The sequence below is a fragment of the Pleurodeles waltl genome, chromosome 5, assembly GCF_031143425.1.
Source record: "Pleurodeles waltl isolate 20211129_DDA chromosome 5, aPleWal1.hap1.20221129, whole genome shotgun sequence".
NCBI lineage: Eukaryota > Metazoa > Chordata > Amphibia > Caudata > Salamandridae > Pleurodeles > Pleurodeles waltl.
The window spans coordinates 960,654,251-960,675,040 of record NC_090444.1 but is presented as its reverse complement, the minus strand read 5'-3'; the positions used below and the strand labels follow the sequence as shown (position 1 = coordinate 960,675,040).

Genomic DNA, 20,790 nt, shown 5'->3' with positions numbered 1-20,790 from the left:
TCGCTAGTCTTGCCCACTCTGCACCAGACACTCATGTGGCCTGTGCTCAGATGGCCCACCGTTGCAGAGAACACCCCAGGCGATTCTCTAGGTTGACCCCTCTTGACCAACACGACAATATCTGCAACCTAAATCAACTCCCCCCTCCCTCCACGACTGAATCCAGTGAAGATTTCACGATGCCTAAACGAACCTCTGCACCTGCAGCCCCTGGAACTCAACAGACGGGTCCAGCAACGTCCAGTGGGCTCCCTACTTACCAGTCCAGCAGTTGGTTTTCCTCAGTCACCTCCCTGGAACCAAGCCTGCAGGATCTTTGTGACCCCTGGGGTTCCCTCATTAAGAAGCAATGGCTGCCCAATGCTGTTTTTGCACCCTGCCGCTCCTGTGTCGCGGAGGGTGTGTGTTGCTGACCTGTGCCACCTGTTCTGCTCTAAACCGCCCAGGTCTGTGCCCTGAAGTTGCGGGTACATACCAGCATTCTGTTTCTTTCTAAGTGTCCCAAGTCTCCATAGGATTCCATTAAAAGCCCAACACCAACTTTGACCCTTGCACCTGGCCAGTCCGGTGTTGCTGGTGGTGCACTCTTGGTGTCTTCTTAAACTTTGCTCTGTCGGCACCTTCATCACTGGAGGCTAAGGTTGTAAGTTGAGTACTTACCTGCATTGATTTGCTTTGACCCCCTAGGACTTCACTGCTTTCTATGAAAAATCACAATCTGTGTCCACTTTGGAAATTGAAAAGTATTACTTGCCTGTAAACTGTTTTACCTGTGAAATCAAAATGAAGTGCCTTTGATATATGAAAGTGATACATACTTGAAACTCTACTTTCCTGCAACAGATTCTTTTGGCCCTAGAAATAAAGTAACAAAGTATATTTTTGGTACATAAAACATTGGCCTGGATTTAGTCATTGAGTGTGTGCCTCATTTTCTTTGACTGTGTGTGTACAACAAATGCTTAGCACTACCCTCTGAGATAAGCCTAACTGCTTGACCACACTACCACAAAAGAGAGCATTAGTATTGTCTACTTTAGTCTCTGTAAAGCCTCTGGGGATCCACTGGACTGTGCACACTATACCTTATTTTGGTATAGTATATCCAGAGCTAGCTTCCTACAGGTGCCAAAGGGAATGTCCATCAAAGAAGCCTGGGCATCCCCCAAAAAGCCAGAAGTCCTCAGCCAGGGGTTGCACCTCAGGGCCACCGTTGTGGAAACCACTCTGACTTGAAAGTCAGTTGTGTCAAGTCTGACACAAATTGGAAACTTTGCTGCGTCTCTCCCATTGGCAAAAGCCTGAGAAAGTACAGCCTGGGCCTCCTCCGGGACCTGTGGTAGCACTTGCGCAACCGTACCTCACAGCGTGTGGGAATAACAACCTAAAAGGCATGCAGTGTTCACTGACCACAATGCAAGGCTGGTAAAAGAAAACTTCTTCACAAATTAACTCAACCTTTTGGATTCCCTATCTGGGGCAGTGATAGCGAATGCACCTTGTCACGTAGAGGGTTGGACCACCAAGCTTTCAGGAGTGGGGTGTTGTGTCAGGAAACTTGGGTCCCTGGGTGCAGGACGATGGTGGCAGGCAACCGTCCTGTTCACAGGGGCCCCTTGTGCTGGGTTTGGACAAGGTACCCAGTAGGATGTACGTGAGAGCATAATTTAATAGGAGCAGGGTTTCTGAGGTAGAAGCTCCTGGCTGCAACACCTCTATCAAGAGCTTAGTCTTAGCAGCCACGGAAATCAGCTGAAGGTCCAGGACATCAGTTGCCCTCCTCACCACCATAGCATAAGAAGCTTCATCCTCCATAGCCACGGTAGTGGGATAAAGCATGCTAGTATCTGGAGAAGAGTCCAGTTGGCTGGCTTCACCAAAGTCCTTAAGACAGTACACCTCAGATTCAGAGGGCTGGTATTTGAAAGGGTTCAGTGACCCCTCCCAATCACCCTGAGGCCTTTCCCAAAGAAATAGGGCTCAGGATCCATTGAGGAGGTAAAGCTCTTGCTGGAGACAGTGATGCCCTCCGCTACGTGTCTGAGTCAGGGAATACAATGGGGATGGCGCCACCAGGAGTGTTGGGACTGGTCGAGGTGGTACGACCAGTGCCAGTCCAGATCCAGGAATGGATCCCTGAAAGCCCCTCACAGCACTGGGGCTCGGGCAACAATTCCTGGGACCATCCTTTTCACCGAGAGCTTGACCTGGGCGGAGTTGTGTGCGGGCCGCCATCAACTTTGATGACATCTACCTCCAAGCCTTTGGATGCCTGGCCCATCATTTGGAGCATGACTTTGGGTTGTGGTCGCACTCCAGACACCACAAACTTACGAGGAGTGTATCCATCACGGACATCACCTCATGACAGAATCCAAAGGGCTTGAAAGCAGTCTAACTAGAATACATCCCTCAACACACCAGGAGAATTTTTTTTTTTTTTAAAGTTACTAAATCGGAAAAAAAAAACAGTTAAAAATTGAATGAGGGTTAGCTCTCTTTGGATCAGCGCTGGCTGGTGTGGGAAGAAAAGAACTGACACCTGCGCACCTGGGTGGTGCATATATAGGACCCTCAACAACATATCAGGCGCAAACAAAGACGATGGATTCGGTGCTGATCGATACCACCTACTGGTGGTCTCCATCAGGTGTGTTATTCATTAAGACCTAATAAAGAATCACCTTTCAGGGTTATTTAGGATCTCTCTCTCTTGGGTGGGTCCTCCGATTCAGCTAGCAAGTTTCCAGCAGGACTTCTCTACAACCTCTGCTTCGACTTCTGGCCACTGGAATTGCGACTGGACCCTCCAGGAACCGACAAATGCGGCTACCACGAAGAAGACTCTTCTGCAACTTTTTTTCTAATTCTCCTGCCAGCTTTGCAACATTTTCCCAGCTGTGCATCCTCAAAAGACTGCAACTCTTCAGCCTACACAAAAAGAAGGAATCTCCCTTGGAGAGAAAGAGTCACTTTCTTGCAACCGCAGGCACCTACGGCAAACGACGACTGGCTGCGTGGATCTCTCCTCATCTTGAGCTGCGTGGATCCTGCATCACAGGTGGTGGTCCAGAGTAGTCCTCTTGGTCCTCTCTGCCAGCTGTTCAACTTTGGTGGAGGTAAGCCTTAGCCTCCCTACGTAGGACAGTACACCCCGTGCACCGCCTCCCCTGCAGCTGCCATGGCTTGTTTGCATCTCCAAGGGATCTTCAGGTGACGCGTAGCTCTAGCCCCCAGCACTCCATCCTGTGGGATACTCTTCTGTAGTGCGGTATGGGCTTCTTCTGCGACTCCTGTGTCCCTGTCCTGTGGGTGCTGCCTCTGCTCCTGTGGACTCTCTGCGACGCTGAAGGTCCCCTATGACTCCCACTCCTGGGTTGAGCCCTCCTGGACCTTGCTGGTCCCAGTCAGCACCCCTTTTCCACAAACTGCAAGTTTGCCTTTTCCAAGGCTTGTTGGTGGAATTCCCACACAGACACCCGTCTGCAATCTTCCTTCCAGCGTGGGACACCATCTGCATCCCTCAGGAACTCTTCTCTGGCTCCAGGGCTCAAGCGCTGACCTGTTCTTTATCACAGTCGACCAACACCTGCAACTATAGCTAGGTGGGTAGTAACTCCTCCTTGACTCCACTTTGACTCTTGTACTTGGTCCCCTCTCGCCACAGGTCTTCTTTCTTCATTATCCACCACTGGTTTTCTTGCAGTCTTGAATGGGTGTCGTCTTTAGCTTCTTTTCCTCCTTTTGGGGGGATTGGGTAAAATCCAGTGTTTTATTCCTGGTCACTTGGTTTTTGGGGGGGAGGGGGGGGGGGTTGATGTGGGGGTTACTGTGTTACCTGTGTGGTTTTCTAGTACTCCTAGCTCCCCTCTACACATCTTACTTACCTAGGTGGGGGATACTTCATTGGCATTTATTTATTTTTTTAGTATATGATTTGCGCTCCCCCTAGGGACACTATTGGTTATTGATATTTGCACTGTTTTCTAACCTTTTCTATGCCTGTTTCTGATTGCTAGTGTACATATTTAGTGTATTACCTCCTAAGGGTGGGTTACCTTTCTATTATTTTGTGGTGATTTGTTCCAAAAATGAAGTACCTTTATTTTTGTACAACTGAGTGTTTTCTTTAATGTGTGCAAGTTCTATGTGACTACCTTAGTATTGCATGAGCTTTGCATGCCTCCTAGATGAGCCTTGGCTGCTCATCCACAGCTACCTCTAAAGAGCCTGGCTTCTAGACACTGCCTTCACTTCACTAAGAGGGGATACCTAGACCTGGTATAAGGTGTAACTACCTTGGGTACGCACCACACCAGGTCAGCTTGGTACACCCACCTGTCCTAAATGACCACCAGAACTCAGAAACAAAGCATCCACCACTACTGTGAGTTCTGCATGAGGCAGAGAGAAGTCAGCTGTACGTCTCACTGATGTCCAACATCCACCACTGAAGGTTCCTCCGAAATGCAGATGCTATCCAAAAGGCCGCCCCAGTGTTATTCCCACTGGCGGGGATTCTTCTGAAAGACCGATATATGCCAACGGGCACATGGTGACAGCAGCAAGCATGAACACAAGAAGCTAAGAAGCCACAGAATTATCTACGTGGAACACCAGATGAATTAAAATACAGGGATCATACCCTGAATGTCCCAAGCTCTCAATAGGGGTGCAAAGGCTGTACAAGCAACTGTGTCCAGAACTACCACTATGAAGATGATCCTCTGCACAAGATGCAGGTAGGATTTCTGCTTGTTGATGGAAATCCCTCGGGGATGGCTGGAAGTGAATTTTGTTTGCTGGCTGAAATTTAGCAGTGAGCCAACCTACAGTCATCTAGGTATGGGGATACGTGGGTGGAATGGATGCAAAGGGAAGGCATAACCTTGCTGAACAATTCGCTGCACCCACTAGTCTTAAGTAAAATAATGTACTCTAGGCAAGGAAAAACACAAATCCTGCCACCTAACGGTTGTGCATGGCCATGGGAGGACAAACCAAAGAAGCACAGCTACAGCGCTGGCAATGGAGGCAGAAGGAGAGGACTGTTATTCCTTGTAGTGCCCATACCCTCTGCCACCAATATGTCCTTCTTCCAGAAAAGGGTCTTGTTGGTTGTTTTTCCAGAGTTGTGAGGGCTGCCTTTGGTGATAAGTGAGAGCCTGAGTTGAATTTTTGTACTGATGGTGGAACTGACTGACTGGGGATAGCAAGCCCAACAGCCAGGCTGTAGAACTGCACTCTGATGGAGAATCAGCATTTCCTCCAAAAACCCAACAGCCATCAAGCTGTATGTCCACAAGGGATGCCTTCACATCCTAAGAAAATTAATCAGCGCGCATCCAGGTAGCCCATTTACCTTTTTTTCCAGTGCCCTTTGACTCTGATCGGGAGGTCTGCTCTCAATTTTGCAAGTTATTGCGGGCAACAAAATTGCGATTTTCTACAAGACGTCTGTGGTAGGGAAAGGTCTTCTCGAAAAACCACAGGCTTTAAACCATGCTACAACAGAAGGAAAAGGATGTTTGTCATGGATCCCGTTTGCCTGTGGCACCTGGGTATAACTCAGTCATGTGACAAATGCTCCCAGATGCACCTGAAGGCAAGGCGGAAGCAAAGCCTTACCTCCCTGAATACAGAAAGAGGTAGGTTGTGCTCCAAACAACAAACCTGCTCAAAGTCGCCCAATCCGAGTACTAGTCGTGCTCCAAGTTGTCGAAGTCGAGGGACAAGTCTTGCTACAAGTTCAAGCGGGACACGTCCCCATCTTGCTGCTCTGGGGAGAATTTTGTAGTCGGCACTCAAAAGGCCATTGTTGATCCCACAACAGAAGGAAACTTTTCAGGATGCAGGTGGCTAATTGTAGGGTGCCTCCTGCTTCATTGAACAGGACCCCTATCAGCAGATCAGACTCTAGCACTGACTGTCAGAATCCCATTCAGAGGGACATGGGCAAAGCGGGATCTATTGGGCCCAAACTTGGGTGTTCAATCTTTTAGTGCTTATGGCCCTGACTTACTATGGATCCTGAGCAACTAGACCAAGTACCCCTCCAGCACTTGACTCTCACTGGTACTGTAAGTCGAGCAGGTCTAAGGCTTCTTGGTGGAGAAGCGGGGTAGACACAGGAGAGGGCTTTTAGAGATGAGGGTGAACACAGACTCACAACTCAAAATCAGATTAATAGCAGCAATAGACTGTCAAGTCAAATGCTTGCTTTTATGAAAAAAAAAAAAAAGTATTTATACAACACAAAGTAAAATATGGTATTTACAAATAGTCTCCTGAGATCATGGCTCTAGTGTTTCAATAGGGTATTCCTGAGCCCCACTCCTCTCTCACTAGCGGTATAAGGTATTCATCACTCACTACAGACAACATTCAGGTTAAGCCCCTCTAGTAGCTAGAGTCTCAGGAGTCTCATTCCGATTCAAACTAAAGTCAGAAGTGTTGCAGGGTCGAAGACCTATATGGTAGTCAAGTTCCCCAGGGCATTCTAGCACTTTTATCAGTCTGACCCGCAACAGCAGGACCTGCACAACTGGAGTCTCCAATGGCTTCCCCGCTCATTGGCTCTGAAGGTGCAGCGGCTGTCTTTGACAAGCACTGCACAAGCGGCCCTGCAGGTGTAAAGGTTGGGTGCGCTCAAGTTTGGCACACGTAGTCCTCCTTGGACAGCGGATGGGGGTTCTTGACACTCTCCAGATGGCGGTAAGATTCCTTGGATACGACCAATATACCTCGCTCCAGAGATCCAATTGTAATGATTCAGGCGTTGCTTCCTCCAGCACTCTCCTCTTCCACCCAGGGCACACTGGTCTTTGAATGCAGGCAGGCACTGGTGCTCCAGGGGCATGTGATCTTTGATTCCCCAGGTGATATCCCCTCACTCAGCTGGGAGAATGGTAGACCTTTGCCTCCAGTCCTGGTCACAGGCAGAAGTCTTGGAGTTCTTCTCACACAGCCTAACTGTCTCCTTGACAGCTGACAGTTTTGGTGGCCTCAAGCTCCCCTTCTTATGGTTCATTTCCAGACACCAATGTGATTTAGGGTCCAAGTCTTTTAAGTTTATTTTGGGGAAGCTTCCTTTTGAAGTGCCCTCTCCTAGCTGCACCGCGCTTTCTCCAAAACGCAATCTGCCATATCAGGAGCAACTACAAGTCTGATAGCCTCACAACACAGTTCATGGGACAGACTAGAGGTTCACACCTGGATGTGAGCCACAGTGATATGTGGATCCTAAGGTTACCCCCGGGTCTCAGCCCGACTTTTTATGATTCCCGTATCAGCCCCATCTCCTTCTTGAGAGGTGCCCAGGCCCCTTTACAGTGACCTATGTCAGAATCAAAGAGCACTCTTTGAAGTATACCAAAGAGAGTGACTCTCCCTTCCTCCAGTGTGCCCCACCAAGCTCACAGTATTACAGCAATCCACCAACTTGTCTCGGGTGATTTATCTACCTCCTCATGCCCCTCCAGTCAGCCCCTGGTCCAGGTCCGCTGAAATAGATCAAAGAATTCTCCATGCATTGCAGCACTCGCAGGCACACATAACCCGGCACATACACACTGCACAGCACTACATGCTAACCTGATGTAGGCCAAGGATGAGTTAATCACACAGCAATGGAACTTTACATGAGCAAGCCAGCAGGCCTCACTTTAGTGACAGGTGAAAAAACATGTTCATGTCTGCTGATACTAAACAGCATGCTGCCATTACCACACTCCTGAATCTTAACCCTAGCACTAGCAACAGCAATAGCCTTTCACCATTATAAGGGTGGCACTTTGGGTGCCCCTTCCCGTTCCAAATAGAGTGCAATCTGTGAGAGACATTTCAGCACCAGTGATCCAGGTATCATTGCAGTTAGGGGGCACTCAGGACAGAGATACACGTACATCATTATGCGCAAACCCCCCCCCCCCCCCTATCCCCCGGCTCCCTGCAAGAGTCCAGGCTTCCAATCCTCACCAGGGGCCTTGTCTGCTCCTACTACATCAGCCCACACACTCAAGCTGCACCATCATAGGATGTGACTTACAAGCAGAAACCATTGTCAGTCTTCCCCAGGCCCAATTCTAGCTATGAGATAACAAACATGCAGTCCTCAGATGTGGCTGATAATCTGGCCTCTCCCTCAACACCAATGTTATTGTAGGCTTGAAGAATTAATGGAATTGGATTTTCTGCAATTTGCTTCTGAATCCAAAGCTCACAGTCAAACCTGTTGTTATTGGTAAAGCTTTTATGCTTATTGGCGGGCATTTGATATCACTGCCTCACTGCCCTGGGAACTATCAGCAACACAGTTGAATTTATCCTGGGTAGGGGAATCCTGTATTAAGTTATGAGAATGGACAGGATAAAGGGTACATAAGCGGTTCTATGTTCAGAATGAGATATCAAAGGTCGACATCACCAGCTTGACACAAAAGGAAGCACCACTCTCAGCAGAATGCCCTAACATAAAGGGTCCAAATGCACTCCACCACTCACTAGCACTCTTGTGAACCAATCGCATCCATATAAACACGTACTCAACACCAGTTATAGGCATGAGAGAGCCCTGGGGGATGTGAACGTTTGTCTCGCCATTGGGGTAGAGATACAAAAACCTATACTACTGGAATTTAATCACATTGCCTCTGCAGAGATGATGAATGCCACTCACAGAGCTTGTTGAATGGGAAACACAGGACTGTGTTGAAAAAACATACAGAGCAGGATGGAACAGCTTTTTAAAGCCATGCAGAGGAATTCTTCTATCCCAACAAACATGCTTTCCATATTTGATAGCCTCTGCAGCTCCATGTCCTAGGTGAGCCTGCAGGGCAGTCCTGTGTTACTACGTGACCTAGGTATCTAAATCATACCAGGCAAGAACTCACTGTGGCCATCTTGCAAAAGCTGGGAACCTAGTGATTGGAACTCATGCATGGCTTCTACTAAGGCAGGTGGTGCTGCAAAAACAGATCCTCCATAGCATCTGGTGAGCACTGGGGTGCAGAGATCAGACATTCTACCTAGCCATGCCAAAAGAAAATGTTCCTTAATTGTAGGCATATTTCTGTATTTGTCATCTTCACTGGAGTCAATCATAGGAAAATTCACACCATTGTTCAGGATCCCAAACATTTTTATATTAAATAACCCATATATTTCAATTGTAAAAACATTGCCATTTTTAAATGCAGAAAAATGCTGCACCGTACTTTAATGGCAAATGTTTATTTATTTCCTTTTTACAAAATATGCCCAATTAAAAAAAAAATTATCCTGCAGCATAAACTCTAACTTCCTGGCTACAAGAAAGGTAAATTAAATAAAATGTGGTAAGCTAGGCAGCAACTTTGTAAATTTAATAACAGAACACTGCTCCTGGTGGGAGCCAGAAGCTTTCATAAACCAGTGTACTGTGACTTTTTTCCAGCTCTTGCCCTAAACATCCCACAATACTGCTTGGGTTTATTTTTCCATTTTTGCGTTTGCTTGGTTTCAGTCAAAAACATGTTACTCTTTCCTTATAAAATTCACTAGCTGTTGCTGACAGAAAGCTGAAAGTGTCCCTTCATGGACTTTACGTGGTTTCTCTCACAAAGTATCATTCACAGCAAAGCTCTTGGTGACAATCGTCATTTTCTAAGTCCTTGGTTGAGAATGTTGTCTCAACAACCAGAATATTAAAATAAACAACTGTCTATCAAACTAAGAGCCTGGCAGAGTTATCTGTGTACCTGCAATTATGTGAAAGACAACTGCAGTATCTTAAATAATTTTCCAGTCACCAACAGAATGAGCATGTCCCGTTCCAGATTTTATAAGGAATACCTGGATTGACAAAGCAACTGATAAGTTTTCCCAAACGACTGGTGTAACACTAGCTATTCCTGGCACAAAATAAAAGTTTGAAGGTAAGTTAAATGAGATGTGAACACTATTAAGAATGTGTAAGAATAGTGATTGGCAGGACTACATTACAAGTAGAGAACCTCCTTACAGGGTATGGTTAACACTTAAACATTACAGGGCTCACCTTTTTGACCTTCAGCTGGAAATGATCTTTGTTGCTGAAGAACCTGCAGCTCATGTACAGTTTGCACATTATTTTCATGCTGCATATTTAATTCAGAAGGTTCTTCAGTGGCTTTCTCTCTTGAAATTTGACATTGATGATCTTGAACCATTTGGGAAACTAAAAAATAAAATTGGTAGAAAAGTGGTGTTTCAAAACTTGCTAAAGACTAGCTCCTAAACGGTTTAACTAAGTGTATAGGATACTGCTTGCAGAAACATTTTAGCAATACCGAGACAGCAACATGAGCGGCTTCATGAACATATAACTATTAAAGAAAGCATCAACAGAAATCCAGATGATAAAATACTTTTATATTGTCAGAAACTGCTAAACGCACACAAGCATCACAGAGGCAGGAAAAACAAAGCAATATCTAACTCTGCATTCAGTCCTGACTTCCATTAGCAGTATGAGACCTAATCTGCATACACCCTTCTAAAAACACTGCTTGGCCAAGGATAATGTCTATGCTGAGTTTTTGCCAAAACAGAAAAAGCTTTATTTATTTTAACATGGTTTGTGAAACCTCAGCTGGAATCACGAATCCTGAGAGGCAGGAGGGTCTGGAGAACAGGTGGTTGCTTCTTGATCAACGTGACAAAGATTTAATGCAGAGTACAATCCACCTGGAGATGGTCAGTTTCTGCATGGCATTCCCTTTCTTTGCTCCAGTGAACTCAATGAAGAGTTGCTCATCCACCTGACGTTCCTTGGTGCAATCAAAGGAGAACAACACTGTAGGATCTGTATATACTATCTCAAAGTTAGAGATAGTGAGCACAGAGTCCAGGGGTTGCCCAAGAGGCTTGAAAGAGGCAATAATAGATAATACTAAGGCTCTATTTGTGGTAGTGTGGTCCAGCAGTTAGGCTCATCAGAGGGTAGTGTTAACCATTTGTTGTACACACGCAGGCAATAAATAAGAACACACACTCAATGACTTAACTCCAGGCCAATAGGTTTTTATATAGAATTTGTTTATTTTCCTAATTTATTTTAGAACCACAAGATTCAAATTGCAGGTAAGAACATTAAATATAAGGTACTTTGCATAGGTGTAGATAGAACTTTGAATCAAAACAGTAATGTACACAGTTTGGCATAAAATGGCAATTAGCTATTTTAAAAGTGGAAACTGCAAAATTCAACAGTTCTTGGGGGAGGTGAGTACAGGTTAGTTTTTGAGGTAAGTAAAGGACTTAAAAGTTCAGTCTCCGGGGCACAGGCAGCCCACCATTGGGGGTTCAAGTCAACCCCAAACACCAAGCACCAGCAACCCAGGGCCGGTCAGGTGCAGAGGTCAAAATGGGGCCCAAATAACATAGGCGCCTATGGAGCCTAGGGGTACTCCGGTTCCAGTCTGCTAGCAGGTAAGTACCTGCGTCCTTGAGGAGCAGACCAGGGGGGTTTTGTAGAGCACTGGGGGAGACCCAAGCAGGCACACAAAATACACCCTCAGCAGCACACGGGTGGCCGGGTGCAGTGTAAAAACAAGGTGTCAGGTTTTGAATACAAATCAATGGAGGGTCCCAGGGGCCACTCAGACGATGCAGGCAGGTCACAGGGGGTCCTCTCGGGCCAGCCACCGACTGGGCCAGGGTGAGGGCCGCCTGCCGGTCACTGCTGCACTGGTGGTTGGTTCTTCACGAGCCCGGGCCTGCGGGTGCAGTGCTTCTTCCAGACGTCGGGTACCTTTGTTACCGGGCAGTCGCGGTCGGGAGTCCTCTGGATTCCTTCTGCAGGCATCATCGTGGGGGTGCTGAGTCGTCGGCTCAGGGTGGACACATCGGAGTCACCTGGGGTCCTCTCTGCGGCATTGGTTTCTCTGGACACTGGCCAGGGGCATCGGCTGCAGAGTGGTGGGGGACTCACGCTTCAGGAGTGAGGTGAGAGTCCCTTTAAAGATTGTTTCTTGGTCCTTTGGAGTTGCAGGGCAGTCCTTTGAGTCGGCAGAGGTCGCTGGGCCCGCAGGATGTGTCGCTGTTGCAGGTTCTTTGAATCTGGAGACAGGCTGGTAGGGCTGGGGCCAAAGCAGTTGTCGTCTTCCTTCTCTGCGGGGTTTTCACGTCAGCAGTCCTTCTTTGTAGGTTGTCAGAAATCTGAAGTCCTGGGTTCAGGGTCACCCCTAAATACTGAATTTAGGGGACCAGTTAAGGTCAGAGGGCAGTAGCCAATGGCTACACCCTCCTTGTGCTCCCTCCCTTTTGGGAGGGGAGCACATCCCTATCCCTATTGGACTAAATCCTCCAAAACAAGATGGAGGATTTTCCAAGGAGGGGGTCACTTCAGCTCTGGTCACCTTATGGGTGGACCTGGCTGAGGGGGTGACGACTCCTTGTTTTTCTCATTATCTCCCCGGAATTGCTGCCAAAAGTGGGGACTGTGTCCGGGGAGCGGGCATCTCCACTAGCTGGAGTGTCCTGGGGCATTGTAACACGATGCCTGAGCCTTCATGTGTTAGGTGAGGGGTCTCTTAGGGTGGCACAACACATTCTGCAGCCCTTAGGGACCTTCCCTGGTCAAAGTGCCCTTGGTACCACTGGTACCTTTTACAAGGGACTTATCTGTGTGCCAGGGGTGTGCCAATTGTGGAAACAATGGTACATTTTTACTGAAAGAAAACTGGTGCTGGGGCCTGATTAGCTCACACTCATTCAAGTCAGCATCAATATCAGGCAAAAAGTGGTGGTGGTCCTCTTTGGGAGGGTGGGTCAGAGCAAAGTGGTGGTGGTCCTCTTTGGAAGGGAGGGTCAGAGCAAAGGAAGTCAGTAAAGTGATATTTTGCTCAACATGGAACAGTGCTGCCACCTTTGGCAGGAAGGAGGCACAGATGTGGAGAACTAGTTTGACTGATAAGAAGTTGTGGTATGGAGGGTGCACAGTAGCATCGGAAGCTAGTTAACCCTCCTCGCTGATGTGATGGCCACCAAGAAGCATGTTTAGATAGTCAAGAAACAGAGGACAATTTTGCATAGGCTTGAATGGGGAAGGTAGTGAAGTGCCTCTTTTGCCATGGTCACCCCCACTTTTTGCCTGGTTTCTGGTGCAATTCAGACTGAAAGGGCACTGGGTCCCAGCTAAACAGGTCCCCAGTGCTAGATCTCCTTACCCAAAACTGCAAGTCCTTTTTCTCAATTGGCAAATCTTTAGCTACAACCGGAAGTCCCTAGTAAATGGTACCTAGGGCACTGGGTACTAAAGGAAGGCCCCCAAGGGCTGCAGCACGAATTGTGCCACCTTCAGGGACACTCTCACTAAGTAGACACAGTGCTGCTTTCGCAGGCTGCGTTTCTTGGTGCCGAACTAAAATGAAAACACAACATGGCGCACAGCCGTGTGCCTTGTCCCCTTTTATACTGTATGCCATATATGTAAGTCACTCCGCTAGCAGGCCTTCCAGCCCTAAAGGCCAGGTGAACTATATTTCATGTGAGGGCATAACTGCATGAGCAGATATGCTTCTGCTATATCTTTGTCGATTCTCAGACATAGTAAGTGAACAAGGAAGCCATTTTAGGTACATGTGCTGGACACTGGTCATTACGAGTTCCCCAGCTAAATGATGGCTTCACTGAAAATAGGAATGTTTGGTATCAAACATCTCGTATTAATAAACCCTCACTGAATCCAGTTATGGATGTATTAATACATGCACTCAGAGGGTACCTCAGAGGTGCCCCCTGAAAAACTACCATTCCTAGTGTGGGCATTGACTGCTCAAAACCAGAGCACCCAGCTTAAACAGTTCTGGCCACTTGATGTGAGCGCCAAAGCTCTTGAGGGCTCAGAACAAAGGCCTGCTCTTGGCAGAGGTGTGACCTCTTCTCCCAGGCAGGATAAGCATTCCAGGGCGGGAAGCTTCAAAGGCCTTGCCACCTTTGAAATGAGACCGAGGCCTCTCCAAATGGTAGAGAAGGCTGACCCCCAGTTCCTGACCCCAATTGTGGTGGTAGGATTGGCGGGAAAATTAGTTAAATTAGGAGGAATGCCCACTTCATGCCAGTCCCACCCCTAGGTTGGACAGGCTGAAGTGGACACAACTTTAAATTCCTCCATCTTGTTTGGAAGGAAATAGGCCAATAGAGTTAGGGCTATGCCCGCTTCCCAAACAAAGTGGCCCTAAGAAGGGTGTAGTTACCCTAAAGGTGAGTAGCCCACTGGCTACCACCTGGCACCTCTGTAACATCCCTAACTTCAGTATTTAGGTGGCAGCACTGAACCCTAAAACTCAGATTCCTGTCAACCTAAGAATAGCTGGACACCACAGAGTAGCATCAGCAGAAGACTGAAGGCACCAACTGACTTGTCCCCAAGCCCTACCGGCCTGTCTGCAGCCCTAGAAGAACCTACGCCAAAAGATGACTTGTCCTGCAGCCCAGCGGCCCCCAGAGATTTGGGAGGACTGCCTGCCTTCGATAGAGACCAAGATCTCCCATGGACAGCGGACCTGTCCAAAAGAGGAATCGCAAAACCACCTCTGGACCCACCTCTGCCACCAACGCCCATGGCTTGTCACAGTGGCCAGTGGCAGTGGTCCTGTGAAAGTTCCCCAGTGATTCTGAGTCTCAGTCCACCGTGAGCTGACCCCGGCCAGACTCTGCCTCAGAGTCTGCAGCCTCAATCCGAGGACTCTCCCTGACCACAACCTGCCCGGTAAGCTGTTTCAGATGCCAAAAGACATGCCTGCATCTGGAGCCCTGGGCCTTCGGGAGCTGGACCGTAGGTGTCCCTTGAGTCTCGTGGCAGCTGAAATTACGTGGGCAGCTGTGGGTTTTCTTCTTTCAGCCTCCTGGCGCGAGCATGCAGCCTTTTTCCAAGACTGATCTCTCCCACTGAATGACATTGGGCACCTGACGCTGTGTTGACAGTCTGCACCCGGCTGCCCCTGTGCTGCAGAAGGTGTAAATATGGTGCTGCCTTGTGGACCCCCTGTGCCTACCTCGACCTCTGTAAACCAGCCTCTGACACCGCTATTACTCACCCGTTAGCGCATTTTCATTCACCTCCAGTCTCCAATGGTTAACACCGGGGACCCAGCTCCAAATTTGATGTCTGTACCCGGCCACCCGTGTCGCTGTGGGTGCACTCCTTGGTACTGATTTGACCCTTGCCTGGTGTTGACCTAAAGCCCCCGGGCCTGGATTTGTAAGCAGATTACTTAACGGCAAAATTGCATTCTTATTTTCCTCCCATAGATTAACATTGAAGATTCTGAAAATTGCACTGTGTCGATTTTTGACACTGAGAAGTATTTTTAATTTAGAAACTGCTTACCTCATGACCAAGTTCTTTGGTTCAAAGCACAGATATAAGCAAATGTTATTTTTCTAATTTCTGTCTCAAATTTATTCTTTGAGTGTGTGTTTCATTTATTGCCTCTGTGAGTACCACAAATGCTGAACACGACTCCTTGATAAGCCTAACTACTCGCCCACACGACCATAACTAGAGCACTAGACCTATCTATTTCTACCTCCGCAAGCATTTAGGGATCCACTGCACAGTGTACTATGTAGAGAACAAGCCTTCTACAGTAAGAACATCAAAAACATTAAAACACATTTGAGGTCCCATTGGGGGTTTTGGAGGAAACAAGTGCTAAAGTCTTTTGAGGAGACAAGTCCTAACTGGTCACCTGAACAGGGTGGGCTGATCCGGCAGCCTTAAGAAAGCCAATATGGCCAAAAGATTCTCTTAACACTATACTCAAAGCAAAGCCTATCCGGGCTAGTGATAAAACAAACAACACCTCAGATGAGGGTGTAGGGAGAGGAACAACATGTTCGGCAGTGCACTAAGCCACAAACTTGCCCCAATAGTAGGTGTATATTGTCTTAGCCGAGAGAGCTGAATCTGCATTCTCACCAAATAGGAGAGAGCCATCGAAGGGTACGGCCATAAGGGGTACCTAGACATTCCCCAAAATGCCAGTAGACCTCAACCAAGTTTGGAGGCGGAGTGCCAACGACAAAGCAATCACTATGCCTAGCAAGTCTGTCTAATCCAGTCTACAATGTACAGTGAATTTTACTGTATTGCTGCCACTGGCAATAGTTTGGGACAGGATGACTAGTGCCTTCTTTGAGACTATGGGCAGCACTTGTAAAACCAAATCCCAAACTGTGAGAGTTTCAGCCTAAAAGGCAGGAGGAGTGCAAAGCTGGTGGAAGAGAAAATACTCTTACAGAAGGTTTCCAGCCTCTTGGATTCCCTATCCAGCCATGTGGTTTGGAACAAGCTAGGGTTGGCTTTCAACAAGGAAGCTTGGACAATCAGGCTGTCCTGAGTGGGGTGCCGTGTGAGGAAAGCTGGGTCAACAGGAGCAGGATGATGGTGGACAGCAATGGTCCTGTGCACAGAAGCCCCTGTACAGTGCTTAACTGAAATGTAGAAGGCATTTGAGGTGGTGACTCCTGGCTGAATCACCTCAAGACATTTGTTTTGACTGCCACTGAGGGTAGCTGAAGGAACAAGACCTCAAGCGCCATCCTCACCTCCTCACCACCACAGCGAAGAGGCTCCTTCCTCCATAGCCACACCCAGAGGAAAGACCAGACCAGTGTCTGGGTGAGGTGTTCAGATCACTGGCATCCAATTATACTCCTCTCGAGGCTTGTTGACAAAAGGAGTCGTTGGATAAGACCAAAGTCAAATTCTGTCAGGCACTGGATTGAGTGTTGGGTGACAATGGTCTGGGGATCTGTATTGGGAATGATGGGGTTGGCAGCGGTGGGAAAGACATCACTGGGATGGGCTCAAGGAAAGGACATGGTCTCATGATAGGAGCAGTTTCAGATCCAGCACCAGTCCCAGGTACCAAGAGAGGAAATTCAGTGGGGGCATGAGCTAAACCCATGGGGCCTGAAGGCAGTCCAGTGGAGTCGGACTGCCCAAAAGTGAGGTGCATGGTCTCATAAAATTCCCTAAGTTGGATGGGATGCTGCTCAGGCTCCAGGAAACTCAGGGATGTGCAGAGCAGACCCAGAGGCAGACTCCACAAGGGAGCAGGGCATAAATTGGTTTTGCTCCAGCATCTCATCCTAAGACTTGGACTGGTGCGGCAAAGTGGAAACATGCTGAGACTTCTTCAATCTTTGGATTTTTGTGTGGCATGTATTTAACAATAAAGGCAATGGTAAGCGCCTTGAATGACTCCATGAATGGGCCTGGGACCTTCCTCATGACATGAAGCATCATGGAGTCAAAGGCACTCTTTCAGCACTTTGGGGGCACAGAAGTCCTCACACTTCTTGGAATCGAGGTCTGGTTCCAAACACCAAGGGCAAACCAGATGGGGTCTGTCACAGACATTTGTCTTGAGGCAGTTCTATCTGGATCTGTGACTACTAGTGTGAAAAGAAAAGAACTAAGGTCAGGGAGGTGGGGTAGCACCTAGAAAAGGCACTACGCACGAAACGTGGCGTGGGCAATGCAACCATGAAAAACAACTTACTGGCACGCAGAGGTACTCCTCAAAAAGGTTCTAGATCCAGTCTATTGCCTCGTGTGGAGAGGTGTCGAAACCCACTAGGTGCCAGGGATTGTGAGGTGTGTGTGTGTTTTGGGGCACCCCTTGGGCAAGGGTCGCCCACCCAAAGGGGGGAAATTTCGTATTGGCTATCTCTACCCCCCTTGGGGGCAGAGGGGCCTATTTTTGTAGGCCCATCTGCCCTCAAGGAGGGCAGAAATCACCAATACGGCAGGGTTTTTTATTTTTTGGTTCCCCTTTTTTTGTTTAGTGCTGGGGGTGCCCCTTGTTTGCCCCCTTTGGCAAGGGTCGCCCCTAAAGTGGGCACAGAGCTGTTGGCCATTTCTGCCCTCCTTGGGGGCAGATCGGCCAATTCTGTTATGCCCCGAGAGAGAGAGAGAGAGAGAGAGAGAGAGAGAGAGAGAGAGAGAGAGAGAGAGAGAGAGAGAGAGAGAGAGAGAGAGAGAGAGAGAGAGTGTGAGAGAGAGTGTGAGAGAGAGTGTGAGAGAGAGAGTGTGAGAGAGAGTGTGAGAGTGTGAGAGAGAGAGTGTGAGAGAGAGTGTGAGAGAGAGTGTGAGAGAGTGAGAGAGAGAGTGAGAGAGAGAGTGAGAGAGAGAGTGAGAGAGAGTGAGAGTGAGAGAGAGTGAGAGTGAGAGAGAGAGAGAGAGAGAGAGAGTGAGAGAGAGAGTGAGAGAGAGAGTGAGAGAGAGAGTGAGAGAGTGTGAGAGAGAGTGTGAGAGAGAGTGTGAGAGAGAGTGTGAGAGAGAGTGTGAGAGAGAGTGTGAGAGAGAGTGTGAGAGAGAGTGTGAGAGAGAGTGTGAGTGAGAGAGTGTGAGAGAGTGTGAGTGAGAGAGTGTGAGAGAGTGTGAGAGAGAGTGTGAGAGAGAGTGTGAGAGAGAGTGTGAGAGAGAGTGTGAGAGAGAGAGTGTGAGAGAGAGAGTGTGAGAGAGAGAGTGTGAGAGAGAGAGAGAGAGTGTGTGTGTGAGTGTGTGTGTGAGATCAGCCTATTATTATTGTTTTTTTAGGCCCATCTGCCTCCTAGTGGGGCAGAAGCCACTTAAGCATCAGGGACAATTTCTAAGTTCTTGGTGGTGTGGTGTTTGTCAACTGGCAAAGTATTTGCATTTGTGATTATAACAGTTTATTTCTTCTTTTTGTTCTAGTTCAAAGCTTTTGCTTCCTTTGCTGTGGATCCTTGCGGTTTTGGAAGTAGTTGTCCTGCAGTTTGCATAGTTGCATGTTTTAGGTAAGTGAAAGCAATTTACTCCAAAGGAGTATTGTTGACATGCATGAATGACATGTTTGTAGGTGGTGTACTAAATGCAGTATTGTGTGTGAAATTGTCCTTACATTTGAGCACAATGTTATTTGTGTTGTCATATGTCTGATTTGCTTTTTTCTTTTCAGTGGGATATTGGTGATTGCTGTGTCTGTGCAGAGTAGTTGCTGGTGAGTAGCTTTTTTAGGCAAGTGAGTGGTATAGTTTTTTAGTACATAACTCTTTGTGATAAAGCTACTCTTTGTTTATTAGTTATTTTAGTGCTAGTTGTTGTTGGCAATCCATTTATTGTTAGTGAGGATCATGGCTAGCCGCAGAGTGACCGCTCAGCAGGTGGTTGGCATGCTCTTTGAGTCGTCTTCAGACCATGATTACGAGACTGACTCTGCATCTGAGGCAGAGGAGGAAGTGAGAGATTCTGGCAGTGAATTTTCTGTCTGAGAGAATTCTTCTGATGAGGAAGCTACTCTCAGTGCAGATGAAGGGCCTGTTGTAGAGGAGGACATTGATGTGCCAAGAGTGCAGCAGCCTGGGGCTGAAGGGTTTCCCATTAGAAGACCGGACACCTGGATTGCCCCAAACATGGAGCAGCCACAGTTACCTGCATTTACTGGTCTCCCAGGGTGTAGAGTCAATACGGAAAACTTTTTGCCTGTCCACTTCTTTCACTTGTTTATGGACAATGTATTTTTGGAAGAGATTGTGGAGCAGACTAATTTGTATGCAGAGCAATATTTGCAGGACAACGCTGCCAGACTTAAGCCTCAGTCTAGTCTAAAAAAAACGTGAGAGGGGACAGTGCAGTGCCTTGCGGAATAATGAGCTGCTAGCTCTGAAGTTTTCAGACAGGAGGGATGTGTACATGCTATCTACCATCCATGATGAGAGTACTTCCCCTGTGACTGTTTGGGGTCAGGTTGCGGAAGTGCGCAAACCTGCGTGCATTTTGGACTACAATAGGCACATGGGTGGTGTTGATAGAGTAGATCAGAGGTTGGAACCTTACACTGCTCTTCGTAACTCTTACGTGTGTTATAAAAAGTTGGCCCTACATTTATTCCATTTGGCAACTTTTAATCCTTTTATTGTGTTCAAGGATTGTTCACCTGAGTCAAGGATGACATTTGTTAAATTTCAGGAGTCAGTGATAGAGAGGCTTATTGTGGTTGAACGGGCAACAGTTCCTAGAGTAGAAGTGGTGGAGGATGTGGCTAGATTGAAAGATCGCCACTTTCCAGATCACATTCCTCCCACTCCCAAAAAAGACTTGCCCACAAAGAAATGTAGAGTATGTGCCCGGAGATCAATCCCGAGGGAGAGCCGGATGTACTGCCCCGAATGCCCTTCAAAGCCTGGGCGGTGTGTGCCCAGCTGTTTTAGAAGTTACCACACAAGGAAAGACTTTTGGGAAATACCGTGAGCGTAAACGGACTATTTTATATTTTCACATGTTCGGTTTCACAGTTGGCATTACTGTCATGTATTTAGTTAGAGGTTTTGTGTTTGTAGTTTTGTACTTATTTTATAAGAAGTTAGTGGTTTCTTTGTTGTTTATAAACAAAACAAAAGTGATGGCGGTGTGGGTGGGGTGGCGCTTGGCTGGCGGTGTGCTTGGGGTGGCGCTTGGCTGGCGGAGTGCTTGGGGTGGCGCTTGGCTGGCGGTGTGCTTGGGGTGGCGCTTGGCTGGCGGTGTGCTTGGGGTGGCGCTTGTTTTTGGTCCTGGGTGTGGCCTTCATCTAGGGAAACCTACCAAACCCAGACATTTTTTAAAACTAGACACCCCAAGGAGTCCAGGGAGGTGTGGCTTGCGTGGATCCCCCAACATTTTCTTACCCAGACTCCTCTGCAAACCTCAAAATTTGCTTAAAAAAAGCATATTTTCCTGACTTTTGTTTGTACGATCACCGCTCCAGCACAAAATTCCTACTCCCGTTCCCCTCAGTCTCCCAAGTAAAATGACAA

The 20,790-nt window shown here is 47.7% G+C and overlaps 1 protein-coding gene across 2 annotated transcripts in view; it reads right to left on the bottom strand.

The window, feature by feature from the left end:
• AHCTF1 (AT-hook containing transcription factor 1) overlaps positions 1-20,790 on the bottom strand; it is a 1,009,458-nt gene that overhangs the window by 303,200 nt on the left and 685,468 nt on the right. For both annotated transcript variants that reach the window (XM_069235080.1, XM_069235081.1), the window contains one exon: positions 10,040-10,198. In XM_069235080.1, coding sequence (XP_069091181.1) covers positions 10,040-10,198 — 159 coding nt within the window. The remainder of the gene's footprint in view (positions 1-10,039; positions 10,199-20,790) is intronic.